This window comes from Globicephala melas, chromosome 20, assembly GCF_963455315.2.
Source record: "Globicephala melas chromosome 20, mGloMel1.2, whole genome shotgun sequence".
NCBI classification, from domain to species: domain Eukaryota; kingdom Metazoa; phylum Chordata; class Mammalia; order Artiodactyla; family Delphinidae; genus Globicephala; species Globicephala melas.
The window spans coordinates 34,990,129-35,012,438 of NC_083333.1; the positions used below are offsets into that span (position 1 = coordinate 34,990,129).

The following is a 22,310-nucleotide window of genomic DNA, read 5'->3' on the forward strand; positions in this document are numbered from 1 at the left end:
AGCTATGATTTTGCTAGTGAAAGGTCCATTGTTGGGAACAGAGAAAAAGAACAGAGCAGAACAATTTTGGTCAAGTTATTTTGTTTGTCTGGAACCCAAGAAATGCCTCTTGGCTTTACTGGACTTAACTTATAACTCCTAGGATAAGAGATTCAAACCAGAAATAATTTTGTCCCCTGAAGTGGGCTGAATGTTGGCTCCCCAAAAAGACAAGTCCTAACTCCTGGAACCTGTGAATATCACCTTATTTGGAAAAAGTGTCTTTGCAGATGTAATTAATAAGTTAAGGATCTCAAGATGAGGTCAACCTGGATTGACCTAAATCTGCTGACCAGTGTCTTTATAAGAGAAAGGCAGAGGGAGAGAAGGCCACGTGAAGATGAGGCAGAGATTGGAGAGGTGCTGCCACAAGCCACGAAACACCAGGAGCCACCAGAAACTGGAAGCGGCAAGTGAGACTTCTGCCCCAGAGCCTTTGGAGGGAGCGCAGCCCTGCTGGCACCTTGACTTTGGATTTCTGACCTCTGGAACCGTAAGAAAATACATTCCTGTTGTTTTAAGCCACCAGTTTGTGGTAATTTGTTACAGCAGTCCTGGGAAACTAATCTACTTCTCTCTTCTCCCCCAAGTCAACTCTGCACTGTTCTCTTGACAGAGAGCTGATGGGAAATGCAGCATATAAAGGCATGCCTTTGACATGACCTAAATCTTGATGACTGAGAAAGTCCATGGAAATCAATATAAATAATTTTGCAGGCTTCCAGAAGCTGAGAGCAAATTTTAATGGCAATGGATAATAAATGTGTACTTGTTGAGTAATCTTGCCTTCCTCCAATGGTGACTGCAGGTGCCATTTTCTTCAGACACCTTTTCAAGGTCACCAGTTTTTGTTTTAGAATTTAGACATGGCTTTTGCTCTGTGTGTCTGCTTCTGAACCTTTAATGGGCATAGGGATGGGTAGATGATCGTTGTAGCACTTCCAGGATGCACTTATGAAGAGCATAGTGGTTGAACAATTATTCTTTATTAAATGGTGTGGTCATGGGGGAAATGGTCCATGCCTAAAAATAGCAAAAGCATTTAAAAACTGTCACTAGTCAGGATCCTATCTGACAAACCTGTTGTCTGATGACAGGATTGGATGTACCTGAAAGGGCCAAAGGATAGTGTTTAAACATGAAAAACAGTGATTCACTTTAGGTAACCAGGTGAAACCTTTTTAAGTGTCAATCAGGTTTGCTTTTTCGTTATGGAAATCAGCTTTATAAAAAGCATCTTACCCTGAGATGTAGTTTCTATCTTTAAATCTCAGAAGATGAGTTCAGAATAGACATATCCAGTTTTACAATCATTACAGGTTTCTATAATATAAAAGAGAAAATAATTCAGTAAACTTAGGATATATATCCATAGAAGCTCTTAAAAAATTCTATTTTAATAGCTGGGTGGCCTGACAGAACCAAGTATTAACTGTATTTTTTTTTCCTGGACTATATTAAATGATGTATTCTTGAAAAGTTTTTAGAAGTGCACCTGCATCCTTCTCTCTGGATTTTTTATATGATATTCTCCCCTCCACATCCTTCTCTCCTCCCCATCTACCCATCTCCTGATGAAATTTGTTAGGAGCCATGGTACTGATTGCTATTGGTTTCCTAGGGTATGCATGTTGCCCCCATTCATCCCATCCTTGGGTTCCTAAAGCCTAGGAGTATGGTGACCTCACAGAGACTACTCTCCCATTTCGATAGCATCCCTTATCCCAAACTGTGGCTCACCCTGATCTCTCGGTGCCACCTCCTGGAACATGGGGGTGGCATAATGTATCTCCTGAGAGTATTCAGTCCCTGGGTAAAAGACAAGAAACAGAGTTATTGGGCCTATAATCCAAATCTCTGATCACTTGAGGGCAGTGGCTTGCCAGCTACCCTCACAATGTCATGTCACCTCTGGACTTTGCAGAGAGTAGTTACCATCTCAGGCTTTGGAAACACATTGCCTTGGTTCTAAGCCTGGCACAGATTTCTCATCTGTACAGTGGGAATGATATAAATTGGGAGTTAGTGGCGTTTGTACCAGACAGGGCAGGTAAATTGCTTAGCACTGTGCCTGGCACATGACCGGCCCTCAGTGAGCGTTGGCTGGGATTGTTCTCATTGTTGGCCAAGGTCCTGGGTCTGTTTACTATAAAGCAGCAAATGATGCCAGCCTTAAGAGGTGATCATCAAAGAGATTGGAACACAGTGTGGATCATTCTGAACTGATAGAAAAAAATCTCCAAGATACGTTGTTAAGTGAAAAAATCAAGGGGTAGAATGACATATCTATGACATGCTACCATTGCTACCATTTATTTAGATGCTAACATACACATAAAATATCTGTGGAAGGATTTTAAAATTGGTTAAAGCCTCTGGAAAGTGGGATAGGGTGTCAGGATGGAAGGGAGACACTATCCTCTGCTTCTGCAATTTTTTACACATGTGTCTGTACGACCTTAAAAATTTTTTAAAGACAAAAACCCCAAACCAACCAGAATCACCAACAAAGTTCTCTTACCTGCTTGATTTTTACAGATATTTGTATATATTCCATCTTCCACGGGTGTATTTCCATAGACTCTGGGTGCATTATCTTTCATAGCTTTTCCTGTATAAATTGGTGCAGAATCATTAAATTAAACTACTTTAGCCACAGGAGGGGAATTCCCCAGAGTTCTGAAAGAATGACCTGCTCCAATGGCCTAAACTGTTGTCTATTAAAGGAAAACCATAGACTCAGCAAGGAGTCCGTAGCATCTGCTTCTCTAAGGAAGGAACCCTTCTGATTTATTTTCTTGGGTCTGCAAATAACATCCTTTGCCTATCAGATTATGCTTGAGATGGCCAGAGACACCTTTTCTTTCCTTCGCTGAAAAGAATAGGCTGTAAAAAGCTTTGTAATATCTGTGATAGTAAATTACCCAGCTGACTTCCATTTAGTCCTGAGCAGTACTCAAGAATATTAATTCCACTTTTGTAAGACCCTGCGCTTTTTGTAGGAAGAGGAGACATGTTTTTTAAAAGTATGAGATGCAATAAATTTAAGAGGATTGAAATCATATCAAGCATCCTTTCTGATCACAACAGTATGAGACTAGAAATCACCTACAATAAAAACACTGCAAAAAACACAAACACATGGAGGATAAACAATATGCTACTAACCAACCAATGAGTCACTGAAGAAATTAAAGAGGAAATTAAAAAAATACCTGGAGACAAATGAAAATGGAAGCACAACCATCCAAAATCTAAGGGACCCAGCAAAAGCAGTTCTAAGAGAGAAGTTTATTGCAATACAATCCTAGCTCAGGAAACAAGAAAAATCATAAATAAACAACCTAACTTTACACCTAAAGGAAATAGAAAAAGAAGAAAAGTTAGTAGAAGGAAAGAAATAATAAAGATCAGAGTAGGAATAAGTGAAATAGAGACTAAAAGAAAACAGTAGAAAAGATTGATGAAACTAAGAACTGGTTCTATGAAAAGCCAAACAAAATTGATACACCTTTAGCTAGGTTCATCAAGAAAATAGAGAGCTCAAATAAATAAAATCAGAAATGAAAGAAGTTAAAACTGACACCACAGAAATACAAAGGGCTGTAAGAGATTACTACAAACAATTATACACCAATAAAATAGAAAACCTAGAAGAAATGGATAAATTCCTAAAATGTACAATCTCCTAAGACTCAATCAGGAAGAAATAGAAAATATGAAGAGACCAATTACCATTCAATATGAAATTGAATCAGTAATCAAAAAACTCCCAACAAACAAAAGTCCCAGACCAGATGGCTTCACAGGTGAATTCTACAAAATGTTGAAGAGGAAGGAACACTTTCAGACTCATTCTATGAGGCCAGTATCACCCTGATATCAAAACCAGACAAAGACACCAGAGAAAAAGAAAATTACAGGCCAGGGCTTCCCTGGTGGCGCAGTGGTTGAGAGTCTGCCTGCCGATGCAGGGGACGTGGGTTCGTGCCCCGGTCCAGGAAGATCCCACATGCCGTGGAGTGGCTAGGCCCGTGAGCCATGGCCGCTGGGCCTTCGCGTCCGGAGGCTGTGCTCCACAACGGGAGAGGCCACAACAGTGAGAGGCCCACGTACCACACACACACACAAAAATTACAGGCCAATATAACTGATGAACATAGATGCAAAAAGCTTCAACAAAATATTAGCACACCAAATTCAACAATATATTGAAAGGATCATACACCATGATCAAGTGAGATTTATCCCAGAGATAGAAGGATGTTTCAATATCCACAAATCAATGTGATACACCACATTAACAAATTGCATAACAATTATATGATCATCTCAATAGATGCAGAAAAAGATTTGGACAAAATTCAACATCAATTTACGGTAAAAACTGTCAACGTGGGTATAGAGGGAACATACCTCAACATAATAAAGACCATATACAACAAGCCCATGGCTAACATTATACTCAGTAATGAAAAGCTGAAAGCATTTCCTCTAAGATCAGGAACAAGACAAGGATGCTCACTCTTGCCACTTTTATTGAAAATAGTATTGGTAGTCCTAGCCATAGTAATCAGACAAGAAGAAGAAAAAAAGGAATCCAAATTGGAAAGAAAAAAGTAAAACTGTCACTGTTTGCAGATGACATACTATATATAGAAAATCCTAAAGATGCCACCAAAGAATTAGAACTATTAGAACAAATAAATGAATTCAGTAAAGTTGCAGGATACAAAATTAATATACAGAAATCAGTTGCATTTCTATACACCAAAAATGAACTATCTGAAAGAGAAATTAAGAAAACAATCCTATTTGTAATTGCACCAAAAAGAATAAAATACCTAGGAATAAATCTAACCAAGGAGGTAAAAGACCTGTACTTGGAAAACTATAAGACACTGATGAAAGAAATTGAACACAACACAAACAAATGGAAAGATATACCATGCTCACAGATTGGAAGAATTAATATTGTAAATGACTGTACTCCCCAAGGCAATCTACAGGTTCAGTGCAATCCCTGTCAAATTAGCAATGGGATTTTTCACAGAATTAGGACAAATAATTCTAACATTTGCATGGAAACACAAAAGACCTCAAATAGCCAAAACAACCCTGAGAAAGAACAAAGCAGGAGGTATCATGCTCTCTAATTTCAAACTGTACTACAGAGGTACAATAATCAAAGCAGTATGGGACTGACACAGAAAACAGACACATAGATCAGTGAAACAGACTAGAGTGCCCAGAAATGAACCCATGCTCATATGGTCAATTAATTTACAACAAAGGAGGTAAGAATATACAATTGGGAACAACAACACAGTAAATGGCATCGGGAAAACTGGACAGCCACATGCAAAAGAATCAACTGGCCTACTTTCTCACACCATCTACAAAAATAAACTCAAAATGGATTAAAGACCTAAATGTAAGATCTGAAACCATAAAACACCCAGAAGAAAACATAGGTAGTATGCTCTTTGACATTGCTCTTAGCAATATTTTTTTGGCTCTGTCTCCTCAGGCAAGGGAAGCAAAAGCAAAAATAAACTAATGGGACTACATCAAACTTGCACAGTGAAGGAGATTATCAACAAAACAGAAAAGCAGCCTACTGAATGGGAGAAGATATTTGCAAATGATATGTCTGATAAGGGGTTAATATCCAAAATGTAAAAAGAATTCATGCAACTCAACATCAAAAAACCAAACCCAATTTAAAAACAGGCAGGGAGTTCCCTGGTGGTCCAGTGGGTAAGACTGTGCTCCCAATGCAGGGGGCCTGGGTTCGATCCCTGACGGGGAACTAGATCCTGCATGCATGGCACAACTAAGAGTTCGCACGCCACAACTAAGAGCCCGCATGCTGCAACTAAAAGATCCCACATGCCGCAACTAAGACCTGGTGTGGCCAAAAACAAACAAGTAAATAAATATATTTTTTTAAATTACCCCATTAAAAAAAGTAAAAACAGGCAGAGGAACTGTATAGACATTTTCCAAAGAGGACATACAGATGGCCAACAGGCACATGAAAAGATGCTCAACATCACTAAATCATCAGGGAAATGCAAATGAAAACCACAATGAGATATCACCTCACACCGGTCAGAATAGCTACCATCAAAAAGATAACTAACAAGTGTTGGCAAGGATGCAGAGTAAAGGAAACCCTCATGCACTGTTGGTGGGAATGTAAATTGCTGCAGCCAATATGGAAAACAGTATGGAGGTTTCTCAAAAAATTAAAAATATGATCCAGCAATTCCACTTCTGGATATTTTTCTGAAGAAAACAAAACACTAATTTTAAAAGATACATGCACCCCTGTGTTCATTACAGCATTATTTACAACAAACAGCCAAGCTATGGAAGCAATCTAAGTGTCTGTTGATAGATGAATGGATAAAGAAGATGTGGTATGTGGTACACACACAATGGAATATTACTCAGCCATAATGAAGAATGAAATCTTGCCACTTGTGACAACATAGATGCACCTAGAGGGTATTATGCTAAGTGAAATGAGTCAGACAGAGAAAGACAAATACTGTATGATTTCACTTATATGTGGAATCTGGAAAACAAGACAAATGAACAAACATAACAAAAAACAGACACACAGATACAGAGAACAAACAGGTGGTGCCACAGAAGTGGGGGGGGTGAATGAAATAAGTGAGAGAGATTAAGAAGTATAAACTTCAAGTTACAAAATAAATGTCAGGGACTTCCCTGGTGGTGCAGTGGTTAAGACTCTGTGCTCCCAATTCAGGGGGCCCGGGTTTGATCCCTGGTCAGGGAACTAGATCCCACATGCATGCCGCAACTGCAAGTTTGCATGCCACAACTAACGAGCCCACGTGCCACAACTAACGAGCCCAGGTACCAGAACTAAGGAGTCCGCCTGCTGCAACTAAGACCCAGTGCAACCAAAATAAATAACTAAATAAATATATACAAAATAAATGAGTCGGGCTTCCCTGGTGGCGCAGTGGTTGAGAGTCCGCCTGCCGATTCAGGGGACGTGGGTTCGTGCCCCGGTCTGGGAAGATCCCACATGCCGCAGAGCGGCTGGGCCCGTGAGTCATGGCCACTGAGCCTGCGCGTCCGGAGCCTGTGCTCCGCAACGGGAGAGGCCACAGCAGTGAGAGGCCCGCGTACCGCAAAAAAATAAATAAATAAATAAATAATAATAAATGAGTCACAGGGATGAAATGTACAGCATGGGAAATATAGTCAATAATATAGTAATAGCTTTGTAACGAGACTTATCATGGTGGTCATTTTGTAATGTATAGAAATTCGAAGCACTCTGTTGTGCACCTGAAACTAACATAGTGTTGTAGGTTAATTATACTTCAATTTTAAAATGCTTTACATTACAAAAAAAATTTTTTTAATGTATGAGATGTATACATTTTGACATCTGTTTTCAAGTTTCCTGTCAACTGGGTCCTGGATTTCCGTGAATTAGGACTTTAGAGATGGAAGAAGGCCAAGAGCCTAACATATATCACTTAGTTCTCTCCCCAGGTCTGACAGTATCTCCCACGGCCCCATTTTACAGGTCAGAACGCTGAGGCTCAGGCAGGTGAAGGAGCCCACTCAAGGCCCCGAAGCTCACTGGCAGGTGTCGGTCCTGAGACACAAACTGTATTTTGTGTAAATCTCAATATTCCTCCGTAGTAGTGTGCCAAATGAAAAGGCCACTTTGAAATCTTAACTAGAGGTCATAAGGCGTGAATTATGAAACGTAGTAAATGAGGTTTAATGCAGCACTTAAGGTGGGGCAGAGAGAATGAGGCTCTTTTTGTCTTCATGTACTGAGCTTCCTCTGAGTGGCAGACCCAGTGAGGACACTGAAAACTACAAAGCAAAGCTCTGGCAGTCTGAACCCACTACGTCATTTGCAGGCTTTGTGCAAAATGAAAATGCAGGGCCTCTTGTTTAAAAATTATTGAGATTTGTACACCCACGTTCAAAGCAGCACTACTCACAATGGCCAAAAGGTGGAAGAAATCCAAGAGTTCATTGATGGGTGAACGGGTAAACAAAGTGTGTGTGTGTGTATGTACACATATGTGCATGTGTGTGTGTATATATATGTGTGTGTATATATGTGTGTGTGTGTGTGTGTGTGTGTATATATATATATATATATAATGGAATATTATTCAGCTTTTAAAATGAAGGAAAAAAATTTTTTGGGCCCCACCGCATGGGTTGTGGGATCTTAGTTCCCTGACCACAGATCAAACCCGTGCTCCCTGAAGTGGAAGCGTGGAGTTTTAACCCCTGAACCTCCAGGGAAGTCCTGAAATGAAGGAAATTCTGACACGTATACAACAGCGATGAACCTTGAGGACATTGTGTTAAATGAAATAAGCCAGTTACAAAAGGACAAATACTGTATGATTCCACCTATATGCGATTTCTAAAGTAGTCAAATTCATAGACAGAAAGTAGAATGGTGTTTGCCAGGGGCTGGGAGGAGAGAGAAATAAATGGGGAGTTACTGTTTAATGGGTACAGAGCTTCAGTTTTTGCAAGATGAAAAAGTGGATGGCTGGTGTTGGTTGCACAGGAATGTGAATGTACTTAATGCCACTGAATATATACTTAACAATGGCCAACAGGGTAAATTTTATTGTTATGCATATTTTACCACAATTAAAAAATAATATTAAAAAAATTTTTTATTGTATTACAAATTTCAAGACAGTGACAGCGGAGCATTAAACTGTCTCCTTAGCACGGGGCCCTGTGTGACTGCACAGGTCACACACCCACAAGCAGTCTAAATAGGGAAGTCTTTACCAGAGAAAAGAGAACTGTGCTATGTGTGAACCGTTCAGGAAGTCGTTCATTGCCTTCTCCTTTTGCATCTTATCCTTCTCTTCTCATTTTCTTCACATCCCATTTCTGATTCCCCTTTCCCTTCCTCCTTGCCCTCACCCTGCTGTCTGTATCCAAAACCCAGGGAAAACAATGGCAAAGCTCCTAAGGAACTTACTTGCTTTGTACTTCGGTAGCATCCAAAATGCCAGAATTAGGATTATTACTATTAGCACCAGAAGCAGAAACCCCAGAAGCAGTAGCTGCAGGCAGAAAGGACAGCTCTCTCCTCCTGGAAGAAGACAGCATTCATTGGTCACTGCACAGCCTTCTTTTCCAATGATATTGAATTGTGAAATGTTCTGGAAAGGGTGATCACGACTGTCTCCCAGGTTAACCAATGTACCCTGAACCCTGAATCCCTGCCCTGCAACTTGAGAGTTAACTTGTTAGTGAGGTTCTTAAGGTTTATACCAAGTCCATCTTCCACAAGGGGTCATACACAAGGAAGAAGCAGCAGCACAGCATTTAACAGACAGATGTTGGCTACGTTGTTAGGGTTATAAGCCTGAGAACAGCCTGGCCATTTATTAGGCAAAGGCTTTAGTCATGTCGGCATGATTTATGTCACCCAAATACCTGCCACTTATTGAGTGTTAATTATATGCAGTCATTGTGTTAAGCACTTTACATGCATTACCTTATTTTTCTCATTGGTATTACTCCCATTTTACAATCAAGTAGAGTAAGACTCAGAGAGGTTAAGTGACTTTCCTAAAGTCACACAGCTAGTGAATTGAAGGCTGTGATTTGTAGGCGAAAGCCTGACTCTGGAGCCTGACTCCAACAGGTTGCCTCACTTGTTAGAACTTACTGAACACCCAGGTGTGGGCTCTAGATCTTCTGAGGATGAGGCCACATGAGGTCTTCAATGCCCAATTGTGCCTGCTACCTTTGCTAACCTAATTTTTGTTCTATCCTCCTACCTCGACCAATGTCCCTTCATAAGGCCAGATTTAAATCTAAAATTCTCAGACTCCTCAGAGTTCTGCACTGGAACATGACAGTATGGGGAGAGCCAGCCCCAGCCCTAGCCTGGCCCCCTTTCCACCCAGGCTCTGACATGCACCCTAAGGAGCCTGACATGCTTGTGGACACCCCCAGCCTGCATGGCCAAATGCCATCCCCCCACTCCCCACAAACAACTCCCTTGGTGTGGGCCCTGGAATGTTCACATCCTTACCATGGTCCACCCTTGGGAGGATGAGCTGGGAAGGAGACTTGTGCAGGCCCTGGAAGGTGGGTTCTGATCTGATTGGATAGGGAATTCAGGTCTAGGAACCTAGAGTAAGGTATAGAAAAGTGGGGGTATAGGGTCCAGGCAGACAAATCCCCATGGCTTATAGGAAGCTTATGGGAAGACACATGGCTAAGAAGCACCAGAGCAGTGCCTTCCAAAACACAAGGTTGGGACAGGAGCCATTCTTGCCTCAAGGAAAGGGTGGCACTGGAAGTCTAGACTCACCAAGCATTAAACAGCCAAGCAGGTGAGTACAGGTGTTGGAAGTGAATTTTTAAAATGATTTTAAAAAAGCAAAAGAAAATCAAGAGACCCAGCAGCTTCAAGAAAAATGCAAATTCTAATGTGACTGCTTAGAACCTGAGCAGTGAAAAGTCAAGACAGGAAGCAGGGTCAAGTCAGGAAGTCTTACTATTGATACAAGGTCCCTTCCTGCACCACTTTCCAGGCTTTTCTTTGGTTCCTTTATGGCAGAAAGCAAACCCATCAGAACGTGTGGACCCTACAGAAGGAAAAGCATTTGGAAGCAGGTGGGCAAAGTGGGAAATGGGCAGGCAGAGGAGTAGCTGGTTTCTGGAAGTAAATCCAGATCCTGTTGAAAGAGTTCAGGTCGCCTTTACCTGTTGAGGGTATGGTGATGAGTTGACTGTATTTTGCATGGCCAGGCAATCTGTTTTTAGCTTCACACCTATACTCTTTCCCTTCTCCAGTGTTATTCTTGGTTAAGTTAAATTCAGCAGGCTCCCTTACATTCTTGGAGATAACTGGTGATATGGCCATGTTTTTTTCAAAGAAAGTATAATTGATGGGCAGAGAGCCGTTGAATGAGATGCAGCGTAGCATTACGTATCTGTCTGTTTTTGTTTGAACAACACTGATGTTCAGCACTGGTGCAGTCACTGGATCTAGAAAAATAAAGTGCATGTTAAACAGATAAGCAGATTGGGTTCACTCACTCAGTCCACAAACATGGATGGGAGCCCTACTCTATTCCCAGCTGTTAACCCAAAGATGGATGACACCCCTCTTGAGAAGTCAAGTTGCTCACAAGGAGCTCCATCAGGAAGGATCAGTGGGTATGTGGTTAACCCCATGCCTCATGGCATGAACCAGGTTCCGAGAAAGCCAGAGGGTGGAGGACGTCTCTGCTTTGAGGAATCAGAGCGCAAACTTGCCTTTCATCAGAATTCACAATTTGTTTGTGGCTGATAGTATAATTTTGTCAAAGATCCAGCTCCAAGTATGTAGTTGAGAGGTGCTTTTATTCCCAATCATTGTAAGATTGCAGTGGGTTTTTTTTAAATCAAAGAAATCTAAAAATAGCATCTTTTCTAACTGTATTGTCATTTATAGAATCCGGCTGTACAATTGTCTTTCACTTCCTCCCGAAAGAAGGAAGTAATCCTGATAAATAGAGTCAAGGGAAATTCTTGACCAGAAATGAGTGGGTCTGGTAAGCTCTGTAAGATCATACCCTATATAATAAATTATATAGCTGGATAGTGGGAGAATCCAGCTATATAATTTATTATATAATTCATTAATAAAACAGTATTATAGGGAAAGGAAAGATAATTGTTGAGTATCCATCATGTGTCGGGGTCACTACCCACATTATCTTGTTTCACTTCACAACAGTACTACAAGGTGGACAGCATCATGCCCATTGCACAGTTGAGCCAACTGTGATTCAGAGGCCACAGAGCTAGTAAATGGCAGAGCCAGGGCCAACTCCCAAGCATATGCATTCGTTTTTAATAACACTGTGCCAATTTAACAGTCTGGCACAGAAACAATGAAATATGTTTCATTGTTTAAGTCAAATCAAAGAAAATAATTTAGAGTCTTGTTGCTCCATCCCTCCCCTGAGCAGGAATCCCTGTGGCAGCATCCTTGACAGAATGGCACCCAGTGACGGTGGCCTCAAAGAGCAACTTTGTTTGGGAATAGCATCAATAGGATGTTTTTCCTATGGAACTGAAATCTACCTCCTGTAATTTTCAGGAAGGAGGAATTGAAACATTCATGAAGAAGCAGAGAGCATGGATTTCTCTCTGAGATAAGATGATTCAAACTAGAAGTACACTTCCCTGAGAGTTTGTAAAAGGACTGGTAAAGTGTATCACAGCATCACAGTGATCAAGGGAAGGGAGTGGTGACTCTTCAATAAATTACTTATATGTTTTAAATTAAAGGAGTATTTTAATGGGACTTCCCTGGTGGCGCATTGGTTAAGAATCTGCCTGCCAATGCAGGGGACAAGGGTTCAAGCCCTGGTCCAGGAAGATCCCACATTACGTGGAGCAACTAAGCCCGTGCGCCACAACTACTGAGCCTGCACTCTAGAGCCTGCAAGCCACAACTACTGAAGCCCGCACGCCACAATTACTGAAGCCTGTGCACTCTAGGGCCAGCGTGCTGCAACTACTGAAGCCCACATGCCTAGAGCCCGTGCTCTGCAACAAGAGAAGCCACAGCAATGAGAAGCCTGCACGCTGCAGCAAAGGCCCAGTGCAGCCGAAAATCAATCAATCAGTCAATCAATCAAGGGGTCCTTTAAGGCTCATTCAGTTGCCACCTTCCCCAGAAAACTTTTCCTTAGTCCTCCAGGCGGAACTTCTCCCTCTTCCTCTGCTTCCTGTAGCACTTGGTCCCATCCTCTTAATACTTTTCTACTTCTTATTACATGATCCACTTGGATGTCTCCTGGTCACCTCAAACATAACCTGTTTGAAACTGAACTCTAGTTAATCTGCTAGTTAGTGAGTCAATTGGTAGGTAGATAAACATATGTTAAAATCCTGTTCTTTTTTAAAATGTTTTTTATTCATTCAATCATTCATTTATTTTCATTGTGCTAAGAACAGTTAACATGAGATCTACCTTCTTAACATGTTTAAGTGCACGGTACAGCACTGTTAACTATAGTCACAGTGTTGTACAGCAGGATCTCTAGAACGTACTCGTCTTGCATAACCAAAACTTCATACCCATTGAACAACAACTTCCATTTTTGCCCATCTCAGTAAATGACACCACTCATCAGCTGATCACACTTGACATCTGGAAGTCATTCTTGATTCCTTCCTCACCTATACTACCTGTGATTCCAAATCTAATCAATCAGCAAGTCCTGTTGTTTCCTTCTCCAAAATATATTTTGAATCCATCCACTTCTCTCCATCTCCATCATTGTTTGTCTCCTGGATGACGGCAGAAGCCTCCCAACCGATCCCCAACCTCTACCCTTGCCCTGCCCCGCCCAGGATGAATTAACATTGAAGGTGATAAATTGGGCCTGATAAATAGGCCTGACTTGGCTCCCCCTCCCTTTCCAGTCTCACCTGGGGTCACACTCCCCTCATCAGACCTCCAGCCATACCAGTGTCCTATTAGGTCCTTCCCAACAGCCAAGTTCTTTCTTAAGTTGGAGCCACCGGCACAGGTTATTGTCCCTTGACTAGAGCCTTTTTTCCCTGTCTCTTCACATAGCTAACCCCTTCTCATCCTTCAGGGCTCTTCTTAAATGCCATCCCTATAGAAAGGCCTTCCCTAACTACCCTATCTAAGGAGGTCACTCCCCCATCCCCTACCTTTCTCCATCACTGTGCCAGTTTCTTTTTCTTTATAACAATCCACACAGTTTGTGATTATGAATTTATTTGGGTACTTGGGTTTTATGCTTCCCCAAATAGACTGTAAGCTCCACCAAGGCAGGAACTAATATATATCCAGGGCTCGGCACATCGGGGATATCATTAAATATTTGATGAGTGAATCAGTGATTCATGAATTTGTGTTCACGGCTCACATCCCTTACTGGGTTGGGGATAAGATCATGGCCTGGGCATCATCGAAACCCTGGCAGCATCCAACACAATTACTTGCATGGGGTCGGCATTCAGTAGGTATTTATTAATCTGACGTAAATGAAGATGATGCAGGTTTTTATAATCTATTTAAAAAGTTCTACAGGATGGTATAATTACTGTAACGCATTGCAAGAAACTTGTGCATTTGCTCTGAAGGCAGGATGTGGGAAGATTGTATACATATCTGTGGGATAGAAGCTCAGGAAATGAAGACTTGGGGCTTTTTAAATCAATTGATTTAAGGCTTCAGCCTTGCACAGGAAGCTAGTGGTACACAGGTTCCCTGATGCCTATTCTGTTGCTCTTTCTGCAAAACCAGGCTGCCCAGTCCAGCAGGAGTCTGACCACCAGAGAATATTATCAGCCAGGGTACTGCCCTCACATCAGCCACTACATCCCAGACCATGTTTGCATGGTCTTCTTCTTTTTACATTTCATTTACAATTATGGCTTCCATTGAGTTTGTGTTCAAATTTGTCCTAAGATGGTTGGCTCTAATCCAGAGCCCACGGTATCCCTTCAAGTCTTACGCAGAAATTTGCATCTGTCACATGTCTCAGGGAAAGTATCCACTGCTATCATTAGATTGTTAAAATGGTTATAACCTAAAAAGCTGAGAACCGTTGATCTAGAGCAGAGGCGTCCAGTGGAACTTTCTGTGGTGATGGAAATGTTATGTGTCTGTGTTGTCCAATACAGCAGCCACCCCACCTCTGTGGCGCTTGAGCACTTGAAATGTGACTAATGAGACTGAGGAAATGAATTTTTTAATTTCAAGTAATTTGAATTAACTTGAATTTAAACAAATAAAACGTGGCTAGTGGCTACCATACTGGAGAGCACAGACCCAGAGAATCACTCAAAGATTCAATCAGTAAGTCAGGGCTCCTCTGTTTGGAAGACTCCAGGTACATATATTACCTGGAAACACTCTCTCCTTCTCCCAGGAGTCCACTATCAAGGTCACCTTCATGGATGAGGCCATTAATGCTAGGTTGTGAAAGGCTTGGGGTGGGAAGTTGGGAGTTCCCTGGTGGCCTAGTGGTTAGGATCCCGGGCTGTCACTGCCGTGGCCCAGGTTCAGTCCCTGGTCGGGGAACTGAGATCCTGCAGTATATCCTGCGTGTCGTGGCCAAAAGAATGTAGTTGGGCAGGAAGAGTGCAGGCTGATGGCCATTGCAAAGGGAAGAAGGTGGGAAAAGCCTGGGACGCTGGAGACCCTTGCCACAGGGTCCAACGTTGATTCTAAGACTTCTTATTTGAATCTTAAAAGAAAAAGTCTTTTTTTACCTACACAATGAGAATCCTAGAGTAAAGCATCTAGAAAAGATCTCAACTTTTCAAATTGTTGATGTAAGACTTTTTGCCTTGGGCCATCAGCATATTATTATCTGAAACAGCCAAAAGTATTTGGAGAGAAAGTGAAATGGAATTATTAAGAAAAAAGATCTCAGTGACATACTTGCCAGGCTCTTGAGGGAGTGTTAACAAGCAGAACAGAGAGCCCATCCTAGAACAGGAAAGAATCCCTCCAAATCACAGGGCCGCCGAGTAACAAGTACTCTACTTACCGACAAATGTGAAGTTGAACTCACGACTGTATTTTGAACAGTCAGAAACTTGGGCTTTGCATTTGTAGGGGCCCAAATCACGGGCTTCTGAGATTGTTAGGTTAAAAGTCATGGGTCCATTCTGGGTGCTCAGGCATTTCTCACCCCGAAACAAGAAATAGGTGATCCGCAGTGATTTGTTCTGGTTGAAACAAGATAGAGATACATTCTGACCCCTCATGACTGCATCCGTTTGTGAGTTCAAATTTGGAGAAGGGAATTCTGGAAAGCAAAATAACGCAAGAGAAAGTCCTTGTTAGCATCCATCAGTAATAACTCAGTGGTTGTCTACCCACATTTCGTGGGTCAAGGTGGTGGAGACCCTCTGTTCCTGGTGAACTTCCCAAAGGTAGGGGACATTTCTTCCCTGCACAGCCAGGCTGGACAGTGTGTGAGGAAACCTCAGTGCCTACAGAGGCCTCTCCCAGTGAGAGACGGGTAGCCTTACCAAGCTGTTTTGTGCTGGTTAGGAACTGACTGGTCACCAGTACCAGACAAGGCCACTCTGTGACCATATTAGAGCAAGACAAAGACAAGATGACTCCATAATCATGTCTGAACACAGATGAAGACACGAACATGGTCCAAAACACAAAAATGGCCAAAATGATTGACTGCTGCTTCTTTATCAGTCAGAGCTTTTGCCTTGCACTGCTCTTATCTTTTAGATAAGAATTATTAAGATTCCCAACCATATCATTATTTCCACTTCCTAAAAGAATCCAATTCAGAGTAAAGCCTGCTGCCTTGAATCTTCCTCCAAGTTACCTAATGCAAATCTTACTGTAAGATGCCCTCTTGCTTACTCCATGGTATGCATTTTCTCTTAAAACTCAACTTGGTTCAACTACACATGTGTCCCTGGTGATCTTTGGCTGGAGGACGTTAATAGTTTGTACCTCTAAAAGATAAGGACTCTGGTAAAAATAACAATACCATTATCACACCTAAAAATTAACAATATTTTAAAAATATCATCAGATATCTAGTTAGTGTTCTAATTCCCCCAATTGTCTGATTTTTCTTTTAGAATCCATAATGGTCTATTGTAGTTAGTTGCTATGTTTCTTATGACTTTTTTCATCTGTAGACCTTTCTGTCTCTTTTCTTTCCCCCTGCACTTTGTTTTTGTTTTTTTTAAATAAATTTATTTATTTTATTTTTGGCTGCATTGGGTCTTTGTTGCTGCGTGCGGGCTTTCTCTAGTTGCCGCGAGCAGGGCTACTCTTCGTTGTGGTACACGGGCTTCTCATTGTGGTGGCTTCTCGTTGTGGAGCATGGGCTCTAGGCACACGGGCTTTAGTAGTTGTGCGTGGGCTCAGTAGTGGCTTGCGGGCTCTAGAGCACAGGCTCAGTAGTTGTGGTGCACGGGCCTAGCTGCTCCGTGGCATGTGGGATCTTCCCGGACCAGGGCTCGAACCCGTGTCCCCTGCATTGGCAGGCAGATTCTTAACCACTGCACCACCAGGGAAGCCCTTTATTTGTTGAAGATAGCAAGTTGTTTGCTCTGAAGTGTTTTCCATGGTCTGGATTTCATTAATTACATCCCCATGCTGTCCTTTCCATATTCTTCTGTCTCCTGTCAGAGGCTTGATGAAATTCAGATTAGCTTTTATTTAGCAAGAATGCAGCATAGGGGGTAGGGTGTACTTCTATTAGGAGACACAGAATGTCTGGCTATCTTTTTGTTAGCAGACTTTGATGGTAATTACCCAGAAAGCATTATTTCGTTAGAGGTTGCAAAATGGTGATATACCAATTCTATTTTTCCTTCTTCATTTGTCATCCGTAATTATCTGAAGAGAAACACCCTTGTCAACTCTTTGGTTACACTGAGGTACAGTTTGCATAGCAAAGGGAGGATAGGGGACCCTGGTGGTCCAGTGGTTAAGACTCTGTGCTTCCAATGCAGGGGGTGCAGGTTCGATCCCTGGTCAGGGAACTAAGATCCCACATCCCGCGGCCAAAAAGAAGAAAAAAGAAAAGGGAGGATGAATACTTGGTTCTCTTCTGTTACTGGCCAATTTTGAAAATAATGAGTTGGTTTCCTAGCATTTTGTAACAGTGAGATATTTCCCTTTATTGTTATTATTTTTTGTTTAAGAATCATTATGAACTCATAGATTTAAATGTATTTGATGTGTCTCAACCCACAACCCATTACGATTATTTTATTCTTATTGTCTCTTTTTTTTTTTTTGGCTATAGGGAGCATCTGCAAACTGCCTTCTGCCTTCACAGCTGTGAACTGCTCCATGCCTCATTGAACCAATTTCTCAGCCCTGAGAATAGGTCAGTTTTGTTAAGCAGCTGTGTCTCATTTTAGGAGGCGGTGTTGGGGGTGGGGTCCCGCCAAAGTGAGGCCTTTGTAAGGGCAAAGCCATCAGCGTTTAATGGGGGGTACTTCTGTAGAAACAAAGGAAAAGCCAACTGTACAGCCTGGTCTGAGTCCAGAGGGTGGTCAGCTGGGGGGAATTCCAGGAGGGTGGTCTCCGTGCCTCCCTGTATGGGGGAGGGGCAAGGGCAGGTGGTGGCAGTTCTGCTGCTTTTCCTGGACCGCAGTTGGAATGTGGCCGTGGCCGTGGCGTTGGGTGAACTCTGAGCAGCCCCCACCCCGGCATTACCGAGGTTGTCCACATGTAATCTGTGTGATTTCTCTTAAGTTTATACTAAGTTGTCAAGCTTCAGCTTGTAGGGAAGTTTTCATTTTTCGTGATTACAAGTCAGAAGGGTAGGAGAGAAATTCGAAATGTTAACTGCTGACAACGAGACGTGGCCGTTCGACACCCCACAGGGTGTGCTGTACTTTTACTGAAGCAGAGCTCTCTCCCTACAATCACCCCCATTTTTTTTTTTTTTTTTTTTTTTTTGCCGTACGTGGGCCTCTTACTGTTGTGGCCTCTCCCGTTGCGGAGCACAGGCTCCAGACTCGCAGGCTCAGCGGCCGTGGCTCACGGGCCCAGTCGCTCCGTGGCATGTGGGATCTTCCCGGACCGGGGTACAAACCCGTGTCCCCTGCATCGGCAGGCGGACTCTCAACCACTGCGCCACCAGGGAAGCCCCCCACCCCCATTCTTAATAGAGATAATTGAAGATTAATTAGTTTGCAAAATCAGTCTGGTCTCATTAAACTTGGCCTGATTATTGATATCAGTGCAGCAAGAGTAGATTGAACATGTAGCTCTTTTAAGTCTGCTTTGCTGGAACTTTTATAAGGAATTCCAGATTAGACTTTTAATAGCCTCTTGAGGCTAAGAAGCCAAGTCAGCAACTTGTCACAAGACTGTACCTTCAGTACCCATGAATTTGGGTGAATTCCTCTCTTCTCGATGTCCCCAAGACATCCTGAGACCCCTGGACCTGCTAAGAAGTGACCTTTACTCACTTGTGAGTAAAAAAAAAAAAAAAAAGAGGAATATAGGGAAATGTTTTTTATATCACCTGCTTGGTCTTCCAAGTAAGACACACAAAATAGCCATAAAGAAAAGACTGAGAAAAAATAACAATCCTAAAACTTTAAACTCCTCTGTGGCAAAATTAAGAGGTGTAAAAGGCTAGAAGAAAATACTTAAAACATAAACGAAAGCATAGTATTCTTTTTATATACATAAACCAACAGCAAATTAATAAGAAAAAGATAATCAAATAAATGGGCAAATAATCTGAATATGTAATTCCCAAAAGAAGAAATAGTGCTGGGGCTGAGGGATGGCTTGGGTGGAGGAGCGGTTTAGACCCCTCAAAAATGCCAAAACCTCCCTCCTTCTCTTTGATCTGGACAATTAATATTTTCTCAGCCTTATGTAAGCTCAGCTTCAAGATGAGACCTTGCCTCTCTTTCCAACCAGATAGCCATCCCTAAATGTCCTTTATATGGGTGTACTAGAGCTTTCACAGTCAACAGACATGAAAAAGAAGCTCAACTTTATGAGTGATGAGGCAACCACGAATTAAAACAACATGGAGGGCTTCCCTGGTAGCGCAGTGGTTAAGAATCTGACTGCCAGTGCAAAGGACACGGGTTCAAGCCCTGGCCCAGGAATATCCCACATGCTGTGGAGCAACTAAGCCCGTGCACCACAACTACTGAGCCTGCGCTCTAGAGCCTGCAAGCCGCAACTACTGAGCCCATGTGCCACAACTACTGAAGCCCACACCCCTAGAGCCCGTGCTCCACAAGAGAAGCCATGACAATGAGAAGCCCACACACCTCAAGGAAGAGTAGCCCCCGCTCACCGCAACTAGAGAAAGCTCGCGCACAGCAACGAAGACCCAACACAGCCAAAAATAAATTAATTAATTTTTTAAAAAACAACATGGAGATATTATTTTGTACTCGTCAGAGTGACACATTAAAAAACTGACTGTATCCACTGTTTGAGAGGGTGGGAAACTCACACTTACCCATGTGCGTGGTCAGTGTTGGTGACCATGCACCAGTTCAGCGTGTGGGGAGGGCAACTTAGCAGTATCTGTAACAATTCAAATGGACATGCCCTTGGACCCAGCCATTTCACTTCTAGGATTTTATCCTACATGAGCTCTCACACACTCATGTGTCCACAAAGCATGCTGTGTACAGTGATGTTTACTGCAGTATTGCTTCTATTACAAAGAAAAAAAATGGAACAACCAGTAAGGGGGTGATGGTTCAATGAATTAGGCCGTGGGACTTCCCTGATGGTGCAGTGGCTAAGACTCCGCACTCCCAGTGCAGGGCGTCTGGGTTCGATCCCTGCTCAGGGAATTAGAATCACATGCATGCCGCAACTAACAGTTCGCGTGCCACAACTGAGGAGCCTGCAAGCTGCAACTAAGACCTGGCACAACCTAATTAATTAATTACTTTAAAAGATATTAAAAATTATTTTTAAAAAATGAATTATGGCTGAGTCCTATCATGAATTGCCATGCAGCTGTTGAAAAGAAAGGAACTAAATCTAAATGATCCTCTTAGAAAGATGTCTGGGATATACTGTTAATTTTAAAAAGGACAGGTTACAGAAGAGTTTGTTTACTATGATATTGAAACAAAAAGGACTGTTAATAGTGGTTGCTTCTGGAATTGGAGAGGGGAAAGGGATTGAGAGGATATAACAGAACTTTCACATTTTATAGTGCAGTAACAACAACGACCTGAGCTAGCATTTGTTGATGGTTCCTCACACACTCGGCTCTGTGCTGAGGCACATGGCTTGTCTCAGTCCCCACAACAACCCTCCCAGGGAAGTACTTTTATTTTCCCCACTTCACAGAGGATAGAAATTAAGCTTTAAGTGGTTTCCTTGTGCGCGCGGGCTGCCAGCTGGAAAACGGTAGAACCAGGGTTAGGACCACAACAGCCTAGCTCTATGGTGATAAACTGCCTCCCAGGATATATTTTTAGTGTTGCTTGACTTATTTTACAACAATTATGTGTTGATTTTTCTAACTAAAAAACAACAACAGAGAAAGAAGGAACCATTACCTTGTAAAAAAAAAAAATCTCAATATTTTGTCTCTGAGTCTCGGGAAAGATTCTCCAACTCCCTTGCTAAAATCACTTCATTTTAAACAGTAGGTCATAGAAACGACTCTCCCTTTGGTTGTTCATCAGAAAGCACCGAAAAACCTGTTCATGAACGCGCATGATTTAAAGCTGACAGTCTCACCATTTCGGTGAAAACAGCTTTAGTACAAGAGAGAAATAAATGAACTTACCATTTGTTTTTCTCATTCTTTCACAATCCAGTGCAGCCTTCTGAACTGAAAGAGAGAAAAGCAACATGAGAAAACTCTTTTTCCACATGTTGTTTTGGTTTGGAGATTCAAGCTTCAAAATGGTAAGTGAGCCTTATACTTGACAGCAGGAAAAATGCCCCCAAAGAACAGTCTGTTCAAATGGCCCCCACGTTCTCCTAAATGAAATCGGAGAGGAGGGCAAAGGAGGCTTGGTGGGCTCCGGGGTTGGTGAGTCACATAGAGAACTTCCTCCTTTTTTTTTTTTTTTTTTTTTTGGTACGCGAGCCTCTCACTGTTGTGGCCTCTCCCGTTGCGGAGCACAGGCGGCTCCGGACGCGCAGGCTCAGTGGCCATGGCTCACGAGCCCAGCCGCTCTGCAGCATGTGGGATCTTCCCGGACCGGGACACGAACCCGCGTCCCCTGCATCGACAGGGGGACTCTCAACCACTGCGCCACCAGGGAAGCCCAAGAACTTCCTCCTTTTTGACCAAGTTAAAGAAATGGGAGTTGCATGGACAAGCCTGACATAAGATGACTGGTTGATGTGACCCTGTGCTCCTCTGTGAGCTCTTGTAGGCAGAGACAGATGTGACAGGTTGCTTCTAATTCAGGCTGGCAGGGAAGCTGGACAGTGGGAAAAAGAAAAAGTATTGTCTTTATGCAAACCCACCCAATCGTCTCTTTCTAGATATGGCCTGTGTCCAAAGGAATTTAGTGGAAGTTTGGTTTAGTCTTGGGAAGCAGTACTGACTGTGTAGAGAGACACAGGGAAACATGGCAGCAGAAATGCCTGATTGTGTTAAATGCTGGCTTCTAGGTCCCACTCCAGGCTTACTGGGGATGAAACCTGGGACTCTGAATTTTCGCAAGGGCCCAAGCGGTCTCAGAGTCTCTAAATTACAACCCTGAAGTAACTAGTGATT

General features: G+C 42.4%; 2 protein-coding genes across 2 annotated transcripts in view; one reads left to right on the top strand and one right to left on the bottom strand.

The window, feature by feature from the left end:
• Nucleotides 1-21,487, top strand: part of POLG2 (DNA polymerase gamma 2, accessory subunit) — a 45,754-nt gene extending 24,267 nt beyond the window's left edge. Inside the window, exons 10-11 of the transcript XR_004036447.3 lie at nucleotides 17,874-17,957; nucleotides 21,397-21,487. The gene's annotated coding sequence lies outside the window, so the exon portion shown is untranslated. The remainder of the gene's footprint in view (nucleotides 1-17,873; nucleotides 17,958-21,396) is intronic.
• Nucleotides 1,310-21,424, bottom strand: MILR1 (mast cell immunoglobulin like receptor 1). The gene is given in 8 exon segments (XM_060290347.2): nucleotides 1,310-1,362; nucleotides 1,780-1,848; nucleotides 1,975-2,031; nucleotides 2,561-2,650; nucleotides 9,062-9,175; nucleotides 10,804-11,088; nucleotides 15,627-15,887; nucleotides 21,366-21,424. Coding segments are annotated over 8 exon segments (945 nt in total). The 5' UTR covers nucleotides 21,382-21,424.
• Nucleotides 21,488-22,310: the final 823 nt, after the last annotated feature.